Source organism: Protopterus annectens, chromosome 2.part0 (assembly GCF_019279795.1).
Source record: "Protopterus annectens isolate FY-2018-M chromosome 2.part0, PAN1.0, whole genome shotgun sequence".
Lineage (NCBI taxonomy): Eukaryota > Metazoa > Chordata > Ceratodontiformes > Protopteridae > Protopterus > Protopterus annectens.
The window spans coordinates 897042008-897065400 of NC_056728.1; the positions used below are offsets into that span (position 1 = coordinate 897042008).

Consider the following 23393-nt stretch of genomic DNA (forward strand, 5'->3'; position numbering starts at 1 on the left):
GTCAAAGTACAAATGGGTGCTGTTTCTAATGTTCACATAAGACAGAATGATAACCACTGTAGCTCTAAAGATTTCAAAAGCATTAAGAGAGCATTCTTTCTAAGCAGCCTTTTAGGGACCTGGTGCTTCCTTGGGTATTACTATCCTACTTCAAGTCTTTATTCAACCCCCCCCCCCCCTTTGAACCAGTAGCTTCAGTAGATTTATTTCTTTTATGGAAGGCAATTTTTCTGATTTGCAGCCATTTCAGCCAGACTGATCTTGGAGCTACAAGCTCTTTCCTGTAGGCCTACTTATTTTCCACAAAGATAGAATGACTAAGAACTAACTCATCTTTTCTCTACAAGGTGACTTCTGAATCAAATCTGAATCACTCTGTTAATCTACCAGTGCTTTCCCATATTTTCTAATAAAGGAGAATTTTTTTACACACATTAGATGTTCATTGCCAACTCAGAGTCTGTCTTCATTGAACAAAAGACTCCAGAAAGTCTGACAACTATTCATAGCCTTTTCAAGAGTAAAACTGGGTAAAGGGGTCTCTAAGGTTATTAATTCAAGATGATTATCAGAGTGCATTTTATTTGTGTATACTGCAAGAGGCGTATCCTTGCAAGCAAAACCCAAAGCTAGCTCCACAAGAGCAGTAGTCACATCTACTGTCTTTATGAGTAGGCTTCTCATAGATAATATTTGTGCAGCAGCAACCTGGTCAATAGTTCATACCTTTGTGCCTGTTCATAATTTGGATGCACAATCTAGGTTTAAGTCATGTTCTTCCTTTGGTTCCACCATTCTCTGGAATGTCCTTCCTTGGTGCCATACAGTAGGCATCCTTTGATTCCAAAGGATCATGGGTTTGCTCCTGTATAGTACTGATTCAAGCAGCATCTTCTGTGGCTGTATAATCCAATTCAGTAATGGTAGTCATTTCCACATTCTGAGCAGCAGTAGGCAGAGTCTGTTATCACTGGTACACATCTTCCTTGAGGCCGTCTTATCCTCTGCTGTCCTTGCCAAGTTGCTCTCCTACATATTGAAGGGGTATTTCAGAGCTACACAGTTAAGACTCCTGTACATAGTACAAGCAGAAAATTGTAATTAAAAGTGAAAAGGAATGATGATGAAATGGGGGGCAGCTCAAGAAACATGGATAGACTGGGATTCTGGATGCAGGCCTTTAAGGAAAATAATCATACAGAATGTAATATCCATAAAGTAGCAGAAAGTATTCTAAGAACTCAACCAACACGGGAATGGAAAAAGGAAATTCTGCTGATAGGGATGACTGCAATTAGAGATACAGACAATAGGCAACAGGGGCCTGGGATTTATTTGAGAAAACTGGCAAAGGAACTAAGGTGTTGGGGGCAAATAGCTAGACTGGGAAAGGTGGTAGAATGGCAAGATGCCAAGAAATTATTTGGACTGCAGGTTAGAGATTGCCTTCCCTATCGGGGATTAATATCAGAGTATAGGCAAAGAGAAAAAAATGGGGGGGGGGTCTTTAATGCAAGACCCACACTGGTAAGTTTTTAATAGAATCTAGAACAGAAACTGCCATTAAAAAGGAATAAATAGTAAAGCACACAAAATATTGCATGATAACTATAAGAATCAATCAGAGGAGGTTAGAAAGAATTGGGAAGAGAGATTGGATAAGCAATTCACAAATAAACCATGGGAGGATATATGTATGTCTCCCAAATATGCAGCAAAATCTAGAAGATTTAGGATTTTTGCCTGGGAATGTTTACATAGGTATTTTTATTACCCCAAGTAGACTCCAGAGAGTTTTCCTCAAGCAGACAGCAAATGTTGGAGGTGTGACGGGAAAGAAAGAGGTAATTAGGAACACATTTTCTAGGAGTGTAGTGAGTAGGTGGAGTTAAGGATTCCCTGCAAGATGCACAGTTGGAGATGATGGGTGGGCAGATTGATCTGATGAGGGAGATGATTTTTCTGAGCAATGATACAGAATCAGAATTTTCTAGACATGGTATGCTGTGTCTAATGGTGGCTGCCAAAAAAGCAATTACTAGGAAATGGAAATCGGAATATAAACTAGCTATACTGGAAATAATGAATAGAATAACAAAGGTAAAACAACTGGAACCTTGAGATCTTTAGAAAAGGCTAGGAGCAAACTATGTAGGAAAAAAATGAGAATTGTGGGAACAGTACATAAAAGGGAGGAATGAGGTTTCAAATGTGGCAGGACTTGATTGAGCCGTATAATCTTTGAGTGAGAAAGATTGGGTAGATTATAAGTGATGTATAGCTTTTGCAACTGGGAGTGTGTCAGTATGGTTTATGATGTAAAATCCTTGCAACTAGGATTGTGTCTGTGTGGTTTGTTTTCTTTTATATAAATGTATGATTGTCTATGTAGTAAGTGATGGTTTAATAAAGATGTTTCTTGTTTAAAAAAAAAAGTGCTCGCATACATAGTGAGAGCATCCTTCACTTTCCCTTTCCAGGCAGTCTCATCTCAGGCAAGGGAATGCCATGTGTTCATGCCAGTGGAGAAAGCCCTGAGGTCACACTTGCATATGTCGCTGTAGTGCAGTTTGGGTTGCCCTTTCAGCTTCTTTTCCAAATCCAGCTCTCCAAAAAGGAGGTCTTGAGTTGAGATATGACCCAACCGAGTGCATACGTTTGTTTCAGAAGGGTGGACGTGGAGTTGATGCCCATCCTCTGAAGCACAGTGCTGTTGAGGACCTTGTCATGCCATGAGATACCAATTATGCACCTAAGGCAGCACATATGGAATACATTGAGCCACTGTTCCTGTTTTGAGCACTGAGTCCATGTTACCACGCAGGTAATAACCAGTTTGGAATATTTTCCAGAGGCAAATTTGGATGAAAATAAATGACATTGGATACAAAAATCACGATAACAATAGATACTTGTCTGATTTTTGTCTGGTTCAACATCCATCTCTTCTTTCCCCTTCCAAAGTTCATTGACAACTTTTGGTCTCGGGATGGATATTACCTGAGGCCCTGTCTGTTTCAGTCCCCTTGTTGGACTACTTTTCCTTGTACCATTATTTCTAATGGTCTGCTATTTTTGTAAATCCTGTTATATATTCAGAAAAGGGCATGTTCTTTGGATAGTCCAACCAGTGTGCCCAGTGTAAATTGAGCATTTCAAACCAATAGAAAATAGTCCGGCTGCTGAAGCAGCACTGTGCAAACAGACTTTCTATTGCCATATGCTTAGAAAATAGAGTAAATTACAAGAAAAATCAGTTATGTTTTGCAAAACTAAAGAAACAGAAACATGTTTGATTTTCCTTGTATTTCTGCGATGTCCCTACTAAAATCTCTGCAGACTCCTATAACCTCTCAACTGCCCAGATTTTCATAGACTATCCAGATTTTTGCCTCAAAGTTTTGGTCTTTTCCTCATAAAAATTGTAGATCTGAAGTAGGTACTTCATTTGTCAGCAACCTTTGGGTATCGGATCCGAGCCAGCAACTTGTTTCACAGCTATCAGATCCGAGCTCCTAGCTCCTCCCCTTACCCATAATCCCCTGCCAACCCTGACTGACCTCAGATCTAGTTTGCCGCTCTTAGTGAAAGCAGCTAGATTCAGAGCTCCTAGTATATGCAGATAAGTTTTCAACTTATTGTACTTATTGTTGTAATTTTTTAGTAAAAGGTTGAGTGTGTTAGGTTCCGTTTTATTTTAGCCTTAGAATCTTGTATTTTTTGTTGGTGTAAATTCCTCCCCTCCCCTCGCTGGTGCGTAGTGTTTGTGTGGGTCGGTGTGCGTTTGGGGCCTTGTGTGAGTGAGTTTGCTTTTTTTTGTAGTATAATGTCAGAGGCCCCAAAACCGATCTTCTCTAAATGCACCGAGTGTGGCCATAAGCTTTCACTGGCGGATGGCCACACTCTGTGTGTTAGGTGCCTTTGGGTTGAACACCTGTCCTTAGGGTGTGCTATCTGCGCGGGGTTCAACCCCAGGGCACTGAAAGAGCAGAGGTCGAAGCTGATCCTGGCTGGACTTTTGCTCCCGGATTTGGCTTTAGCCTCCGGTGCTCCCATGGCCTTACCCCAGTCCTCTGTGATGGCCACTCCTGCCTCTCTCCCCCGGGCCGGGACTCAAACTCCCGCTATGGTGCCGGAGGAGAGGGAGGCCAGGAAGGGAGAAAAAGAGGGAGAAGCACCACAAGCAGCAGGCCGAGGCCTATGCTTCGCCCCCCCCCCGGCTAAGCGGGCTTCTCCCTCCATGGCTTCCAAGTCTCCTCCTCCTCGGCTCCGGTCCCCATGTTTCTCACCGGGAACCGGAGACCTGATCTCTGTCGAGGTCATCGAGGCGGCACTCCCGCCCCACCTCGGTGGTCTCGTCGAGATCCATTTATAGCCTGTCAGATGCAGACTTGGACCGGCTGATGCGAAGGTTCATCCAGGCCCAGCTGCAGATGTGAGTGCTCCTACCTCCCCCCTTCATAGGGGAGCTCAACGCCTTTTTTTGCCCTGATAGCTCCTCCTCCGACCCGCTTCCCGGGTTCGGAGTGCCCGGAGCCGGGCAGCATTGGAGCCGGGGGTGGGTCGGTGCCGACAGTGCTTGGTACTTCGGCTCTGACCTTTCCCTCGAGTTTGTCGGGTCCGTCCTTGTTGGATCTGAGCTTTTGGAGCTGTGGGCTGAGCTTTGGATCCGAGGGATTCATTGTGCTTTCGGCTCCGTCCAGGTCGGAGCACATGGGTCCTTCGGATCCAATGGTCTCTGCTCCAGTTCCGATCCCCCCATTGGATCCGAGTGGGAGTCGGCTCTCGGATCCGAGAGAGAGAGCAACTCTCCCCGGCCTTTGATACGGTGGAGAGGGCTCTGTTGAGTGCATCCGGACCCCCCGGCCCTTGCCTCGGCCCCATCCTGCACTCCCTCTCAGCTGGGTCCGGCTTCCATCACCCGGCCACAGGGATAGCCTGCTTCGATGTCTCAGGTTGTTCCTTTGGAACAAGATGTTGCTGGTGAGACTTCCTCGCACAGCCCCCGAGGATGTTCCTCATAAGCGGAAGTATAAGAGGAGGCACGTGGACTCCCCTGAGTCCTTAACAGAAGACACGGACTTGGATGAAGGGGAAGGCTCCCCAAGGTCACCCCCCGAGGATGTCTCCTTTGGAGACATCATGGAAATGCTCAGGATTAGGGGGGGGTCTGCCCCCAAGGCTTCCTCCGATGAGTCCATGTTCCTGGAGGCGTTCAAAGCAGGCCCATCTACCTCTTCGGTGTCCCCTCCGCCCAACCCCCTGGTGGACCTTATTGCCACCAGGGCGTGGAAGGAGCTGGACACTGTGGAGCCAGTTCCCAAATGCCCCGATAGGATTCTGACCCCCCCCCCCTTCAGAGAGGTCCCACTGGAGCAAGGGTCCCCCCGTAGATGCCATGTTGGTGGTGGCAGCCACTAAGAGGGAATTAGCTCAGGAGAGCCCCTCGGTCCATCCACCAAGCAAAGAGTCCCGCTCGATGGATCACCTAGGGAAGTGGTTCTTTAGTTCAGCGACCTTCTCAGTAAGGTCCCTGAACTACATGGCACACATTATTAGGATGCAGCGAGACCTTATCAAGGAGTACGCTGCTTCCCCCCCCCGGAGTCCATGTCGGCGGAGGACAAACAATTGTACTCCACTCGCATGGCCACTCTAAGATTTATATCGAATACCTCTATGCGGCTTTTGTCCCATGCCACAGAGGGAGCCGCTAGAGCCAGCGGAGCAGGCCTAGTCATGAAATGCCCGGCCTGGCTCCGACATTGTGACTTCGTGGAACCCTTCAAGGCATCATTTGCGAATGCCCCCTTTGATGGTTCTGCCTTATTTGACAAGACAGTTTGCGAGACTTTAGTCCAGAGCGAAAAGGACGGGAAGACATTGTCTGCCGTCGGAGTCTGCTTCTCTGCTCCCCAGAGGCCCTTCTCTAAGATCCAAAAGGGACAGAAGAAGATGTGGTTCCAGAAATTACAACATTCCCAGCCTGCTCCAGACAACCAGTCCTTCCATGGCAGAGGAGGACAGGGAGGATGCCAGCCCGAAGAATTTTGGTCCAGAGAAACCTTCTCTGATCGGCCCACGCAGTAACCCTGAGGGGTTGCCCGACTGTTCCACTCTGGAGGCAGTCGGGGGGCGTTTCTCAAGGCACCTGGCAGCTTGGGAGTCCATCACATCATATCGCTGGGTGCTTCGTATCATATCCAGAGGTTACCAAATTCCCCTGTATCATGTCCCCAAACTCAGAAACCTCCCCAATGTACCACCCGATCAGAGGGAGGTAGCAGCTGCAGAAATTCAGCAGCTCCTAGAAAAAAGAGCCATCCAACCCGTCCCCCCAGACCAGCATGGATTAGGTTTTTACTCCAGGTTCTTAAGGCCAATTCTCGACCTCTCCCTTTTGAACCTGTCAGTAACCAAACAAAAATTCCAGATGGTCACTCTTCAATCCATCCTCCCCCTATTGCGAGAGAATGACTGGATGTGCTCAATAGACCTCAAGGATGCGTACTACCACATTCTGATGGACAGACAATCCAGGAGGTTCCTCCGCTTCCGGCTGGGAGCCAGTCACTACCAGTTCAGGGTCCTTCCCTTTGGCCTCACCACAGCCCCCAGGGTGTTTACCAAAGTATTAGCAGTGATAGCGGCCCACCTGAGACTCCAGGGAATGCAGGTTTTTCCATACCTGGATGACTGGCTCCTGACCACCCCGACAAGGCATCTACTTTGCTCAGCCAGGGACTACGTCCTCCAGCTTGCTCCTCAGCTGGGCATCACCATCAACAGGGACAAATCTTCTCTTGCTCCGACTCAGGTGATTGAGTTTATAGGGGCCAAGTTGGATACAAGAAACCTTCTAGCATTCTTGACTGCGGAACGACTACAAAACCTGAGGCTTCATGTGCGGGCCATCCTCCAATTAGAAGCCCCATTGGCGGAGTTGGTCCTGAGTGCTCTAGGCTCCATAGTGGTGGCAATCACTCTCTTGCCATTGGCTCGTCTAAATATGAGGGTCCTGCAATGGACCCTTCAGGTTCAGTGGTCCTTTCTACATTACCCCCTAAGCCATCCTATTCCCCTCAGCAGGGCTTGCAGGAGGACTCTCTTATGGTGGCTCCAATCTTCGGACCTCCATACGGGACGTCCCTTCTCCACACCTCCTCCCCTTGCCACGGTGACCACGGACGCCTCTCGCCTCGGGTGGGGGGGGGGGCATTGCTCAGGCAGGATGGTCCAAGGCACGTGGAAAGACACAGAGACCTCTTTGCATATCAATATCCTGGAGTTGAGGGCGGTGCTATTAGCGTTGCAAGCACTTCAGAACCTTCTTCCTGTAGGAACTATTGCGATCCAGACAGACAACATGTCAGTTGTCTGGTACATCAGCAAACAGGGGGGAACCAGGTCCTATCCTCTCTGTTGAGAGGCCATGAGAGTGTGGGAATGGACGGCCTCCACCAACCGCTTTCTTATTGCGACGCACATTCTGGGATGGACCATCATTCTGGCGGACAGGCTCAGCCACACCATCCTTTCCCCTTACGAGTGGTCTCTCAATCCCCAGGTAGCGAAGCGGATTTTTGCCGAATGGGGGCAACCCTGTTGCGATCTCTTTGCTTCTCCCTCAAATACGAAATGCAACAGTTACTTCGCTCTAATTCTCCCCCCCTTTGGGGAATCCCCGAGAGACGCTCTGGTGCATGCTTGGCCTCCCGGTCTACTTTATGCTTACCCACCTCTACCTCTGATGCTGAAACTCATACAGAAAGCCAGTCTGTTGGGGAGCAGAATGATCCCTCATTGCCCCATTCTGGCCTCGTCAAGCGTGGTTCCCTTACCTGTGGTCTCACCTGGTAAATCCTCCTTGGATTCTGGATCCCCAACCGGATCTAATATCTCATCCCCTGAATCTCCTGATCCCGAATCTGGACAACCTCAAGTTGACAGCTTGGTTGCTCCAGTTCCACTCCTAATCAGGACTCCCGGAATCTCTTCCACAGTTAAAGCCATCCTTGTAGCAGCACATAAACCTTCCACTAGGAAGGTCTATCGCAGTAAGTGGAAGCGTTTCTCCATCTGGGCGGAGAATCATAACTTAGATCCCTTCACAGCGCCGTTACCGACTGTGTTGGATTTCCTTACAGGTCTGTTTCATCAGGGGGCTAGCTGCTCTACGGTCAAGGTTCATCTGGCAGCTATCTCTCATTACCATGTGGGACATGAGTCAGGTCCCTTGATTACAGCTAAATTGTGTAAAACCTTTCTAAAGGGTACCTTCCTGCTCAGACCTCCTGTCAAGGAAGATGTCCTTCAAGGATGCATCTGCAGTCATAACATATGGGTTGTCCTGCCTCAGGCAGCCCTTCGGTCGGCCGGATTCCAAAGTCTGGGTCTGGCCTCGGCTGATGTCGCACCTTCCCCGATGTCAGAGCGTCTGGGGTACAAAAGCATCAGCCGACGCCATTTTCCTCAGTCTTTCTTGACGCGCGGTGCCCGAAGCAGAAGCAATTCGCAAGTGCCGGTCGGTCAGATCCTGTGATAAGAAGAAATTCAGCTACCGAAGACTTCGAAAAAGCTAAGTACCCCGTTGGGGACTCTTTCTTGCCTCAGCCAATGTCAGATAAAGTAAATAATTGTTTAACTTGTGGGAAACAAATGCCTCATAAGGATTTCCACTCTTACTGCCTCCCTTGCTTAGGCCCAGACCACGACGTCTCGGCCTGTTCAGCCTGTGCTTCCTTCAACCGACGAACTCTTAGACGTCGGTCGGAGTTTGCAGAGGAATTCTTTGGGGCTAATTTCGCATATAAGATGCTGTCGGAGACTCCGACTTCGCATTTGGTGAAAAAACGGAAGGACAAGGACCGACACTCGCGGCCCGCGGTTTCGGCTGAAACCACGGTAAGGCCTACCGCGAGTGTCTCGGTTTCGGCCGAAACCGAGTCCTCGGAGCTTCCTTTAACCGAATCCACTCAACCGACCAACGTGGCCCTGGAGGCCCCGGCTGAGTCGGCTACCGAGCTTCCTACCGAAACCAGTGTCCAGGAAATGTCCAACACCATACCTTTGGACAAATCTACTCCTGCACGTGGGGCAGCTAGACCCCCTGCTTCCATGTCCATTAAGGCCTTTTCCAGGGCTAAAGCTGCCAAACTTACTAAAGCTTTGCCTCCCAAAACCACCTCCCAGAGGCCTTCTTCTTCTAGTTCTCAGATCCTCAGCCTTGCAGAGGATCTTATTTCTTTAATTAGAGGTTCTCAGCCTCACCCGAACAGGGGCTCTCACCCACCAACAGACAAAAGGCCCAGGACTGAGCCCTCTGACCAACACTCTTCAGATGAGTCTACGGATGGATCTGAGTTAACAGACCACCAGGAGGAGGCTTATTCCCCCATGAGGATTCTGATGCTGAAGAATCTATTCCTTTGGCCTCCCCTCCTGAAGAGTTTTCTTTTGGTGAGATTCTACATTCCATGAGAGAGCATTTTCAATGGCAGGGTCAGGAATTTTCTGATTCTAGAAAGAGATTAAGGACCTTTTTGCATTTGCCTCAACATAGGCCCTTAGCTATACCTCCTGTTTTGCATGTTATTGATGATGTGTACAATGATGTTAGTACAGCCCCTGATACTCTCCCCCCGGCACCTGCCAAACCTGATAGATACTACAGTGTCCCGGATTCTCATTTCCATCTGTATAAGGCCCATTCCGCAGACCCAGACACTATTTCTCAGGGCCCTAAAGGGGTTGCAGCTGCCACTGCAAAAAATCCTCTCCCTTCTGAAAGGGAATCTAGAGCTTTAGAGAGATGGGGAAAGAAGGTATATACTTCTGCAACTCTTTCTGTGAGGGCATTAAATTGTCAATTTCAAATGATACAGTACCAAGAGTATTTGTTAGATGAACTGAATAAGAAACTTTCTTCTTCTGAACCCCTTGACCGTAAATCCCTTCAGGACAGTGTACATAATTCACAGCAGGTTAGTAATCATTTCTTAAAGTGTGGTTATGATGCACTGGAGGCTTCATGTAGGTCAGCTATGACTGGGGCAGTTATTCGTAGGCATGCCTGACTGAAGGAACGATCCCTGCCAGACCATGTTAAAGCTAAACTCCTGGATGCTCCAATGGAAAAACAAAAATTATTTGGCTCCTCGGCTCAGGAGGTCTTAAAGAAGTTTGAAGAAAAGGCTAAATCTGTGCAAACAGTTAAGGATTTTCTGCAAGTACAACCACCGAGATTCAGCAGAAACTGGCCTACTAAGAATTGGTCCTTTCCAGACTCAGACAGAGCCCAGAGAGGCAGGAACAGGCATCCCAGAGGTAGAGGGCAAGCTAGGGGCTCCTACAGAGGCCGTCAGTGGCAGCCTACCAACCAGAGAGGTAGTGCAGCAACAGCAACAACAACTACTACTCCAGGACAGACGCAATGACTTCACTTTGACTCCGCTTACCAGGTCTCAATTGGAAGCACCCTTGGGCAGAAAGCTTTCTTTATTCTCAAAAAACGGGCATTTTATTACAAGGGACACATGGACACTGCAAATACTAGACAAAGGATACAGGTTCCACTTCCACACTTTGCCAAGAAGAAACGGAATGCCAAACCTGCCACCAAATCAGAGGGCAGAGGCTTTGCAGCAGATCAACAACTTACTTCAAATGAAAGCCATAGAAAAGGTACCTCTTTCAGAACAAGGTCAAGGATTCTACTCCAGACTATTCCTTGTTCCAAAAAAAGAAAATCAGTGGAGGCCTATTCTCGACCTGTCCGCACTAAATACTTTCCTCATTGTGCCAAAATTCAAAATGCTGACCCTACAGCAACTTCTTCCCATGTTGGACAAGGAGTCTTGGCTGGTGACTCTAGATCTCAAGGAGGCATACCTGCATGTCCCTGTTTGACCAAGTTGCAGAAGACACCTCAGATTTCTTGCAGGATCAGAGCATGATCAATTCTCAGCATTGCCCTTTGGCTTATCTACTGTGCCCAGAGTATTCACGAAATGCCTGGCATCAGTAATTGCACACGGCAGACTTCAGGGGATTCAAATCTACCCATATCTGGACGACTGCCTTATACAAGCGGACAACAAGGAAAATTTGATAAAGGACTTGGCATATGCCATCCACCTACTACAGGCCTTGGGATACACAGTCAACATCCAAAAATCAAGACTTGTTCCATCCCAAAGGGTAACCTTTTTGGGTGCAGATCTAGACACAACCACCCAAATGGCATTTCTCACAGAAGAAAAACAAAAACAACTTACGGATTACTTCATGAATCTGACAAGACAAACTCAGCTAACTGCAAGGAAAATCCTGCAGGCCCTGGGTTACGGCATCCTGCATAATTCTGATTCCACAGGCCAGGCTGCATATGAGAAAATTACAATGGTACCTAAGGAGGAGTGTATGGTCTCAGCACAGTCACAGTTTAGAAGCTTTGATACCAATTATTCCTTGCCTTCAAAAGGAATTCCTGTGGTGGGCTCATGCCTGCCAGTCCAACAGAGGGTTGCCTTTCAACAAACCAAGAACAAAGCAAACCATCACCACGGACGCTTCTGACTGAGGATGGGGAGCACACATGGAGGGCAAATGTATCCAAGGCCTATGGTCTCAAGGACAGCTGCACATGCACATAAACCAAAAGGAAATGCTGGCAGTGATACACGCAATCGAGGCCTTCAAACCTTTCCTCCATCAAGGTCACCTGTTAATAAGAACAGACAACACCACAATCATGTGATACATAAACAAGCAGGGAGGCACACATTCCTACCCCCTATGCAGGCTGACTATGAATCTATGGGAGCTGTGCCTGAAACTCAATATCCAACTACAGTCCCAGTTCGTGCCAGGAAAAGAAAATGTACTGGCAGACAGCTTAAGCAGAACTACCATGGATGCACATGAATGGATGCTGCACCCAGATATCTTCCTACTCATAACAAAAGCATGGGGACAGCCGGAGATAGATCTGTTCACTTCCCCCCACAACCATCAACTGAAGACATTCTGCTCAAGGACGTATCACCCAAAAGCTTGGAGGGTGGACTCCCTCTCTTTCAGCTGGAAAGCTCTAAAAGTATATGCCTTCCCACCTCTCCCATTAATGTCCAAGGTTTTACTGAAGATCAGGGCAGAACAGCCAAGAGTGATTCTGATAGCTCCAGACTGGCCAAGGCAGCACTGGTACCCACTACTGAGGAGCTTGTCACAGGCGAAACCATGGCCTCTCCCCCTATGGCCTCTTCTTCTGACGCAGAACAACTTCAAGATCATGCATCCCAACTTGAAAACATTGCAACTAACTGCCTGGAAAATTCCATAAATCCCCCTCACAATAACATCACAGAGAGTAAAGGACATTATTATGGAAGCTTGACGGCCTTCCACAAGGAATACATACTCAGCAAAATGGAAAAGATTTCTCATTTGGAGCACAACAAAAGGCTTAGATGTAACAGTGGCGACTATGACACATATTCTGGAATACTTAGCAGAATTGTTCCACAACGGCCTGTCCTATTCTTCCATAAAGATTCATGCCTCAGCAAATTCAGCAGAATACAATGTGGATCTACCTATCTTCTCGCACCCTCTCCTCAGGCAATTTCTGAGAGGGATCAAAAACATCAATCCTCCAAGAAAACCCTCTTTACCTACTTGGAAACCCTCTTTACCTACTTGGGATCTCAACTTTGTGCTGGAGAAACTAACACTTCCTCCCTTTGACCAGCAGCATCGGCGGATCTACAGTTTCTGTCTTGGAAAACTGCATTCCTTCTGGCCATAACTTCAGCAAGAAGAGTATCTGAGTTACAATCTTTAATGGCAGTTCAGCCATTTCTTATCTTCCATCAGGACAGAGTCTCACTAAGAACCAATCCTACTTTTATGCCAAAGGTGCTATCTAAGGTATCCCTGAACCAAGCTATTCACTTGCCTACATTCTTCCCAAATCCACAAAACAGAGGGGAAAAACTTCTACACACTCTGGATATACACAGACAACTACGCTACTACTTGGACAGAACTAAAAGTTTCAGAAAAACTGACCAACTCCTTGTAGCATATGCTGCTGGGGTACAAGGAAAAGCAATTTCCAAACAGACAAATTCAAAGTGGATAGGAAATTGCATTTGATTTTGTTACTCATTTCATGGAAAGACAGTTCCTGCAAACATCAGGCCTCATTCAACAAGGGCCACAGCCACCACTACAGCCTTCCTAAGAGGGGTGGCTACCAAGGACATTTTAGAAGCTGCTACATGGAGCTCCGTGCATACATTTGCCAAACATTACAATTTACCTTTATACTCCAGATCCAGAGCGGGTTTTGCTACAGCAGTCCTGCAAGGGATCTTAACTACACCATCCTTTTCTTAGTACCTCCTCCCCCAGATTGGCTATGGTATTCTACCCATATGTTATGACTGCAGATACATCCTTGAAGGACATAGTACAGTTTTGTACCTACCATAAATGTCAGGGTTACCCTCCCTCCTTCCCCTCTGTGGTATTCTTAGGGTACTTACCCCTCCATTAGCTAGCTGGGGGATCTATTATGGTGTATTTGTTTGTATATATATATATATATATATATATATGTATATATTTTTTGGAAAATGTTTGGAATTTTACTGCATTCCTCCAAATTTGGCCTTCCTAGAGGGCACCTGGCATCTGGGGCAAGAAACACTGAGGAAAATGGCGTCGGCTGATGCTTTTGTACCCCAGACGCTCTGACGTCGGGGAAGGTGTGACATCAGCCGAGGCCACACCCAGACTTTGGAATCCGGCCGACCGAAGGGCTGCCTGAGGCAGGACAAACCCATATGTTATGACTGCAGATGCATACCTATCGGACATCTACATTTATGGTAGGTACAAAACTGTACTTTATACCCCCTTGGGATTTATCCCTAGTCCTACAGACATTGACAGCTCCCCCTTTTGAACCTGCTGCTTCGGTTGATCTTAAGTACCTATCTTGGAAAACGGTGTTCCTTGTCGCTATTACTTCAGCGAAAAGAGTTTCTGAGCTTCAGGCCCTTTGTGTAAAACCCCCCTACTTGGCTTTTCACCAGGATAGAGTGTACCTCAGGACCAAACCCTTGTTTCTTCCCAATGTGGCTTCAGAGGCCAATATCAATCAATCCATTAACCTGCCTGTCTTCTTTCCTAAGTATCAGAACAAAGGAGAATACAAACTGCATTCATTAGATGTGCACAGACAACTGCACTTTTACATTCACAGGACTGCTGGTCATAGACAATCCGACCAGTTGTTCATCTCCTTTGCCAAATTTAACTTAGGTAAACCTGTCTCTAAGGTCACTTTACCACGATGGATCTCACAGTGTATTCTATCGGCCTATGAAAGTTCTGGGAGGCCCGCACCTCAGGGAGTTCGTGCACACTCTACTCGCTCTATATCTACCTCCGCTGCCTTTAGGTCTAGAGTGTCTTTAAATGATATTTGCTCCGCAGCCACTTGGGCCTCATCTCATACCTTTATCAACCATTATAAGCTGGACGTTCTCTCCAGAGGGAGAGCATCTTTTGGCTCCGCAGTGCTCCAGAATGTCCTTCCATGATATCTGCCCAAGATCCAGGTAGCTGGGGACTCTGTCCCAAAGGTTGCTGACAAATGAAGTACCTACTTCAGATTAAGAAGTTATGTACTCACCATAACATTCCATCTGAGTAGGAAACTTCATTTGTCTGCAACCATCCCCCCCTCCTTCCCCCTGACCTTCAGAAGTTTTAGACCCTGGATGTCCTCCTTCTAGTCCCCTACAGGACGTATTTAACCTTTTTAGCTGCTTGTATGAGGGCAAACTTGATCTGAGGTCAAGTCAGGGTTGGCAGGGGATTATGGGTAAGGGGAGGAGCTAAGAGCTCGGATCTGTTAGCTGTGAAACAAGTTGCTGGCTCGGATCTGATACCCAAAGGTTGCAGACAAATGAAGTTTCCTACTCAGATGGAACGTTATGGTGAGTACATAACTTCTTATTTTCTGGCAAGCCACTGGGGATTGAAGTCATTAAATAATGAAAGACATTTGATGTTTAGGCATCATGTTTGTGTGCGTCTTTCGGCTTTTCCCGGTTAGGGGTCACCACAGCGGAACTCTGGTCTGCTAATGATTGGCAGTTGATTTTTACTTGCCAGGCCTGACGCACAACCTTCAACGAAGATACGCCCATTCATGTATGTCTCCACGCAGAAGATGCTCTAGCTGAGAATCGAACCGGACAGCGTCTTACTGTGAGGCGACAACGCTACCGCAGCACCACCACCGTGGGTGATGTTTAGGCTTCATATCCTTTAGAAAATGCACGCTAACTCAAAACTTCTTATTCCAGCAACTTTCTAAGTTTATAAGAGCAATATTTAAATTTTGTCTCTGTTTTTGGATCTCTGTCCCCTCATTATGTTGGTCTGTGTCCAGGTTTCTTCCATTAATGGGTTATAATGGCAGAAAAAACAAAAAGAAAATATTCTCTTTTCTCCTTTGCTTCTCCTGAACATTATTGATGTACTGTGCAAATATGGGAATGTATGTCCCTTAAGCATGCACAGTACATCAATAAACAAGGAAGAATGTGAAGGAACACTACAGCGCCTTTATACAAATCATTATTTAAGAAAGGTAAGCAATTTCTTTCTTAAATAATGCATTGTATATTAGCAGTAATCCATGCCTGTTATACCTCGTAACTGTACATATTTTTGCAGAACATCCAGATTTTTGCCTTATATTTTTATTCTGTACTGCATACAATTTGTGGTTCTCTGGCAAATCACTAAATGATGACACATATTTAAGTTTCAGACTTGATATCTTTCAGAAAATGCATGCTAACACAAGTTTCTAAGAGCAATATTTCAAATCTGTCTCTATTTTTGAGCCTTTGTCTCCCCATTATTTTAAGTTTTGACAAGAGGTTGTGAATTATGATGCTTGTGCATGGTTATATCAGGATTTACCTACACATTGTTGTGGATTATTGCTTAATAATCTTTCAGGTTACATGTATATGAACACACAAAGAGATATAGGGCAAATTTGACCTGTGATACTAAGATGGAGTGCAGTTAATTATGGGTAGGGTGGAGTCAGAGCCCTGGATCCATAAGCTTACAGAAATGGTGCAGAGGTCAGAACTGACATCCCAGAGGCTGAACTAGATGAAAAATCAAACAGCACAGCTGTATTGTTATGGTGCATACATAACTTTTGTTCATTTGACTGTTTGTTGGGCCATTAAATATTTGGTGCGTCCTGCTGATGAGCAGAAATTATGCTGAACATGTGCAGACAATTTTTTTCTCATTTTTGTTGGTACTATAGAAGTTTAAAATGTCCTAATACAGTAAATTAAAACAAATAATTAAACATCACAAGTCCTTTATAATTCAGTGGGTCTGTGTTACGTGGTCGAATGCTTAGGTGAGTGAACACCCAAACATCGACCACATAACATCGAAGGCAAAAAGCAGCGAACAGCCACATTGGCTGTTTGCTGTGTTTTGCTGTTTTCTCCACTGTAGAGCGATCTCAGAGTTGGTATATTTAGTTTGTGGGGGGGGTGAATCCCCCCACTTAGTTTGTCTGTAAATTTTTTTTTTTTTTTTTTTTTTTTTTTTTTTTTTGGTGGCCGACAGTTCCATTTTCTGGCGGCGTTAGCTGTTGTTGGGTTCATTGTTATGTGGTCGATGTTTAGGTGTTCGCACCTAAGCATTCGATCACGTAATATAGACCCTAACTCAGTTTGGTTTGGCTAATCTTATTCAAAAAAAAAATATGCTGTCAACTGGTTTAATGGAAAGAAATGTATGGATACAACAAACACACACACAGAAGTATTAAAACATTTTGTGTTTACTGGGATGGAAAAGGTAAAGTTTTAAAAACAGACTTTAGAATGTAAAACTGGAGCATTGTTTAATAAATGTTTGCATTGTTACTCAAAAATTAAACTTAAAATTTGCAGAAATGTTGCAAGGGACTGTTGAAGGAAAAACATTTCAAAACTGCTTGAAGGCATAAGTCTTTAGTTTATCTGTTATGCATCATTACTTTTTACAGGAAGAAAACATGTTTATTTTATTTTGTTTTGTTTTGACAGGTATTACTCAAGTGGCTCCAAGAAGGACCCTATTAAGGTTAACTCTATGGTATGTTATGTATTTTTAACTTGCAGTCATTTCTGTCTTCTTTTTGTGTGTAGTCAAATAGGGCATCTTTCTTCAAAATTTTGTATTTTGCAGTCTACTCTGTGCCTTTTTTAAGTCTGCTAAAGAATGCAGAGTGTTTCTTTGAGGGCAGGTGTGATTTTACTGTAAGGAGAGTCTCAGCAGTAAGTTATAACATAGCATTTGCTCATTTCACTACTGCTTGCCATTTGAAAAACATAAATGCTGATGTGATTTCCCCCTGATGCATTAAAATTTATCCTTGGCTGATTACCCTCCTCTTCAAGAAATGTCTTGGAACAGCTCCATGTTGAATTCTAATTATAAATCCTTATTTTAGTTATGTTAAAATATGCGAACAATGCCCTGCATTGCTCAGATCCTTTTCAAAGTGATTCTTCCTATTCATACCCAAAAGAAATTCCCAGTATTCCTGCAAACAAATTAATATCAGCTTTATGTCTGAGTCTTCTCTCCAAAGTCCTGAAATACCTGAATCCCTTTCTTTCCAAATTCTCTGAAGATCATTTACTGAAAGTGATAAAACCAAAAGTGCTTTCCATGAAATCTGACAATGTAACTTTTTGGTTAATTAATAGTGTTAAAACATTTCCTTGATGGGCTGTGCACTACAGTAGTGATGCCCCTCCATGAGGGTGGCTTTGCATCTGATGTGGGTGATTACAGACGTAATCACCTTTACAAGCATCATCTGAAAATCCATGAAGAATATTAGAACTGACCACTTAAACTATGATGTCATGAATCTTATTTGACTTGACCCCCCCAACAGTCTGACTTTGTGAAGGGCTGAATAGTGTCTGCTGAGTCTGGTAAACTTTTGTGTCTTGATCTGATCAAGTCCTTCAGCACAGTTCCTCATGTTGACATCATACAAAATGTAAATGCTTTAAAAATTGACCCACGTGGTAAGATGGATGGATAGCAAACTGGCTCTGAAAGACAAAACCCACACAGTGCGAGTTGAAAGTGCCACATTGGAAAGCTGAAAGTGACCAGTGGGGTTGTGACTTGACCTCCTTTACTGTATTTACATCTCTGATCTTAAAGTAGAGAACCAAGACCTCAGGCAAGTAAAAAGTTTGCAGATTACTGAAAAATGGGCGGGGGTTACTAAGCCACCCTCTGCCACCCAATCTGTCCAGAATGAACTCTAACTGGTAAAGTCACTGGGTACTACAAGTGGGTTCAAACTTCCTGTTAATGTAGTATCATTTTTGTAGACAACCCCCTGCCCTCATATTTTATAGACCACACCACTACAAAACAAAAATTTAGCCTGGGACATAGGAACTTAGAGGGATAACTTCCTCTCTTTTCACCAGCATGTGGCAGCAGTTGTCTGGAAATCCTTTAATTTAGCACATCATATTGTCAGCTGTATCATCAGGGTCTGAAGAAGCAACCATTCTCTTCTACTCTGCATTGATCAGACCAGCTATTGAGTAGAAATGCCCCTCCAGGTGTTGGTTGAGTGATGATGCACTTCATGTGGGTGGTATGCATCAGATCCAAAAGTCAGATTATAATGCAGATGTACTGCATCACAGTTTGTTTTATTTTTTGTCTTTACTGGGAAACACAACCCATAAGGCATAACAATAAACCAAACATACTAGTCATTGGCGACTCAATTGTGAGACACACCGATGTTCTCCCTCACCAGGCTTGATGAGGAAGATCAAAGTCAGTTGGCTGTCAGGTGTCAAAGTATGCCACATCACGCATGCACTTAAGTCTCTCCACAGCAGGTACAAGTCTGAATTTGTCATTGTCCGTGTTGGTGTGAATGACTTGAGACATATCTCCTAGACTATATGAAGAGAGACCTGATTGAGCTCACAGAGTATGTGTCCCAGGCAGGTATGACCCTAGCCCTAAGCAGCATCCTCCCTTCACAAAGAGTGATACCACAGTATCAACAAAAAATAATTGACTTCAACAATTGGCTTAGTTTCTGGTGTCATGCCAAAGGGGATCTAGTTTCTGTAATGCCAGGGATGACATGGTCACCAGGCCTTGATGCTTTGCCAGAGATGGCCTCCACCTGTCACCCCTGGTATTCTGGCCAAGGCTCTTGCCTTTCCCATTGTGCCTTTTTTTAGGCAGTGTTCCAAAGACAAATCTTCCAACATAAAAGATCTGTCAAAAAGCAAACTGAACATCATGCTGCTTAATGCTAGGAGCCTTAACCTGAAAATGCACTCACTGGAGGCTGTCACAGTGGAAGATGCTGACATCTGTGCAGTCACGGAATCTTGGTTCAGTACTGCAGAGAGCACCATGCCTTACCAGGCTATACCTCATTCCATACATTCCAAACCCAAAATGTGGTTGGGAAGTTTAAGGATGGTGAGAGTTTCTATCTTCATTAAAGACCAGCACATCTCCAAACTGGTTTGCTAGCATGATGTACTGGAACTACTCCAGGTGCATCTGACAGTTGGCAAGACACCCATCCAGGTTATAGCCAGCTGTAGCCCCCCCCCCTCCATGACTCAGAACACCCACTCCTCATATCTGGACCTATTTCACTCCATCAAGGTAGCCCCAAACACCCTGATCCTTGGTGACTTCAACTACCCTACCATAGAAAGGGTGAACTATTCCTGCACTAATGCACTCACCCAATGATTCCTTGACTTCATAATTTCTAATGCACTTAACCGGTTCGTCTTATCCCCCACAAGGGGAGATAACATTTTGGACTTGGCTCTCACCAACATGGGCGACTACTGCACCACTTCTATACTAAGTTTTTCCCTGATGGGATCAGATCATCGGTCTGTCTGATACGAAGTTTCTATCCCACCCAACCCCCCCCCCAAGCCATAACCTGGCCAAAATAACTTCTCAGAAGCTGACTACAGCCTCCTAAGGGAGGATATCAGTAGCTTCACACCACTGACCCCCTCAGAGGATGCAGATAACTATGCTGAACACTGTATAACTGCATGGACTCAGCCATACCCAACAGAACTAAAACCTGCTCCTCCGGGATACGCAAACCTATCTTTTGGACATCATCTATCAACAGGCTTTACAACAGGAGGAAGAAATTGTCCTCCAAGAGTAAAAAGAGGCAAAGTCCCAATTGGAAAAACTCCCTCCTTCGCCTCAACAAGCAAATTAGGTCACTAGTGAAAACCTCTAAAGCCAATTAAGAATCAAAACTAGCCTCTGAAAAAAAAGGGAAACCGCAAAGCCACCTTCAGTTATGCCAGGAACTTCCATGGCAAAGCCTAGTTTTGTTCAGAATTAGTACTTAATGGTACCACTTATACTGATCCTGTTGACTTAACCAACCTGCTGGCAGATAGGTTCAGTGCAAACTTCACCCCCGCAAAGGCCTATTCTACATCCCCAATACTTGTCCTGTACCTCACATCTCTGTAGATCATGTTAAAGGCCCTGTCCAAGACAAAGAACACAGCTTCCATGGGACTTGTTAGTATCCCAGGCTGTATTCTGCACCATCTCCAGCAATAACTAGCTTCTCCACTGAACACCCTATTCAACCACAGCCATAGTACAACTTCATTCCAGCAGAGTGGAGAACTACCATTCTCATCCCCTTGCACAAAGGTGGTGCCACTACTGACCCTGGAAACTCTAACCCCATTAGCTTGACAAGTCTGATCTGTAAAGCCATGGAGCATATTATTATAGACCTCATAAACAAGGACATAGGCAATCTCCAATCATTGACCTCACCCAGTTCGGATTTGTCAGGGGCAGATCTTGCCTGTTGAACCTGGTTGACTTTTTTGAGGCCGTCACTAAGGTCCTGAATGAGGGGAAAGTCAGTATACACAGCTTACCTTGACTTTGCCAAAGCCTTTGACACAATCCCCCACTTGGGCTTCATCGAAAAGCTAAAACAAGTTGGCATAAATCCCTATCTCATCTGGTGGATGGCAGGCTGGCTCAACGATAAGATCCACAAGGTTCAAATAGGTGCTTCCACCTCCAACAGCAGACCTGTCACTAGTGGTGTTCCCCATGGATCTGTCCTGGGAGCCCTATTGTTTGAAATCTACTTTTCAGAGGTCCAGGCAAAGACAAAAGGCCTGTGGCTGACCAAGTTTGTGGACAACTGTAAGTTGGGTGCTGCCATTGACTCCCCAGATGCTGTTATCATACTACAAGAGGGTCTCACAGCAGCAAATGACTGATGCCAAAGTCATGGCCTTAAGTTAAACGCAAAAAATGTATTATACCGTTCGGCAAAAACACAGCCCCTACTGATTGCAACATCAACGGCAACCCCCTAAGTACACAACCTGTGGTGAGAAACCTGGGTGCACAGGTTGACAACAATCTCACATTAAACCATCATGTTGCGGCAGTGGTCAGAAAAGGCTTTTACTTGGTTCATCTAAGTTATGGGATTGCATCCAGAAAAAAGGAGGTTATTACTTTACTCCTCCGTCATTAGGCCAATAATTGAGTACAACGCCCCCTTTGGTATGTACTTCTCCAAACACCTACACCAGCTGAAAAGGCCACAGAAATACTTCACAAAGAGAATCCATGGCCTTCAACACCTGTCCTATGTGGACAGGCTCAAATCACTGTCACTCTTCTCAGTATCATACATATTGCTTGGAGGTGATCTGTCTCTCTCCTACAAGGCAATCTCAGACCTTGCCCTACTAGAGATGCTCCATATCCTTAAGTGTAACTCCTCATGCATTACCCGCTCGAAAGGCCTAAATCTAATATGTGACATTAGCAAAACCTGCTGGAGAGACAGGCTTGTCTCCCAGAAGCTGCCCCATCTCTGGAATAAACTTTCCATACACGTCAGAGTATGTCTTTGACCCTCTTCAAGCGAAATCTTGGATGGGAAACCATAACTTTTTCCCAGGGGTTCTACCTGTGTACCTCATTGACAGGGGCGACAGTTGCTGACTGAGGTTTCTTTTTTGGGGATCAGCTCTTGGCTAGGCTTGTAAAGTCCCAAAGGCCTTTAGCCTAGTAACCTCCTATGATCCTGTGATTTCATCACAATACTCCATTCCAGTTAAACACAGAGTAGTTACATTTCTATTTACATTTATACGGAAACAATAGTTACATTTATGCATTCTGAAATTTTACAAAGGTGAAGTTACTAAAGAGAAAACCCATGTGCACCTTAGTGGATTGTACAGACAGCGGTTATGTATAAAAATTGCTTTGTCATTTCAGTGAGAGGCATTCTGTTTAAGGGAGTATTTGGAGAGTATCACATGGTGAACCCAAAGTCTCAACTTTATGATGAGCATGTGCAGGAGCAGGACTGGTTAAGATGGTGTTTTAGCAGTAGTTTAAAACTTTTGAGTTTGTCAGAGAGATTTATTTGTATGGGGAATACTATTCCAGAGTTTAGCAATGTATTGGGAGTAGAGTGAGTCTCCTGCAACTCTATTTGACTTATTTGTAAGTAATAAGAATTTGTTATTAGAGTGGAGGTCCCTTGCTGTTGAGTAGGACAGTAGTACGTTTTGTAGTGCAGAACATTTTTTTTGCATGATGAATTAGTTTGTGTGCTGCAGTTAGTTGTGAATATGTTAGATGGTTGTGCAGTTCAAGCCAGTTTAATTGCTTTTAGCTATGACATTGAGGGAGACTGGCAAATTTAGCTGTTTTATTGTAGCTTGCTTTTTTATTGTAGCAGGAGGCAAGTTTCTTTCTTTGAGTATTTAATTTTGTCAGAGTAAGAACAAGTGTATAAGAGCTGGCAATAAGAAGGTGGTGGCTATATTTTTTCTTGCAGTATCTAAGAAATCCCCTGATCTTATAAAGGAAGCCTAATGTCTGGTTTGTAGATTTAATAGCATGCAGTATGTGCTGGTTATATTTGAGATTGTCATAGTTTATAATGCCTAGAAATTTACTGTGACTTAGTTTCAATGACAGTATTTGCTGACTTTGTGGTAAAAGATTGTTTTGACTTTTGGCAACATTCTGAGATAAAAAACATTAACATAGTTTTCTTAAGGGTGACTAGAAGATGTGATTCTTTGAGACGGGTTTCTACAGAGGAGAAAGATTTTTAGATGATATCTTGGAGCTTATTTATTGTTGAGCCCGCACATATTAATGTTGAGTCGTCTGCATACTGAACTAAACTAGCATGGTGAGTGGAGGTCATTAATAAATATATTAAA

General features: G+C 44.9%; 1 protein-coding gene across 1 annotated transcript in view; it reads left to right on the forward strand.

The window, feature by feature from the left end:
• The window catches only part of RIC1 (RIC1 homolog, RAB6A GEF complex partner 1), a 2584659-nt gene that overhangs the window by 430908 nt on the left and 2130358 nt on the right, over positions 1-23393 (forward strand). The window contains exon 10 of the mRNA XM_044061149.1: positions 17151-17199. Within this exon, the coding sequence (XP_043917084.1) occupies positions 17151-17199 (49 nt within the window). The remainder of the gene's footprint in view (positions 1-17150; positions 17200-23393) is intronic.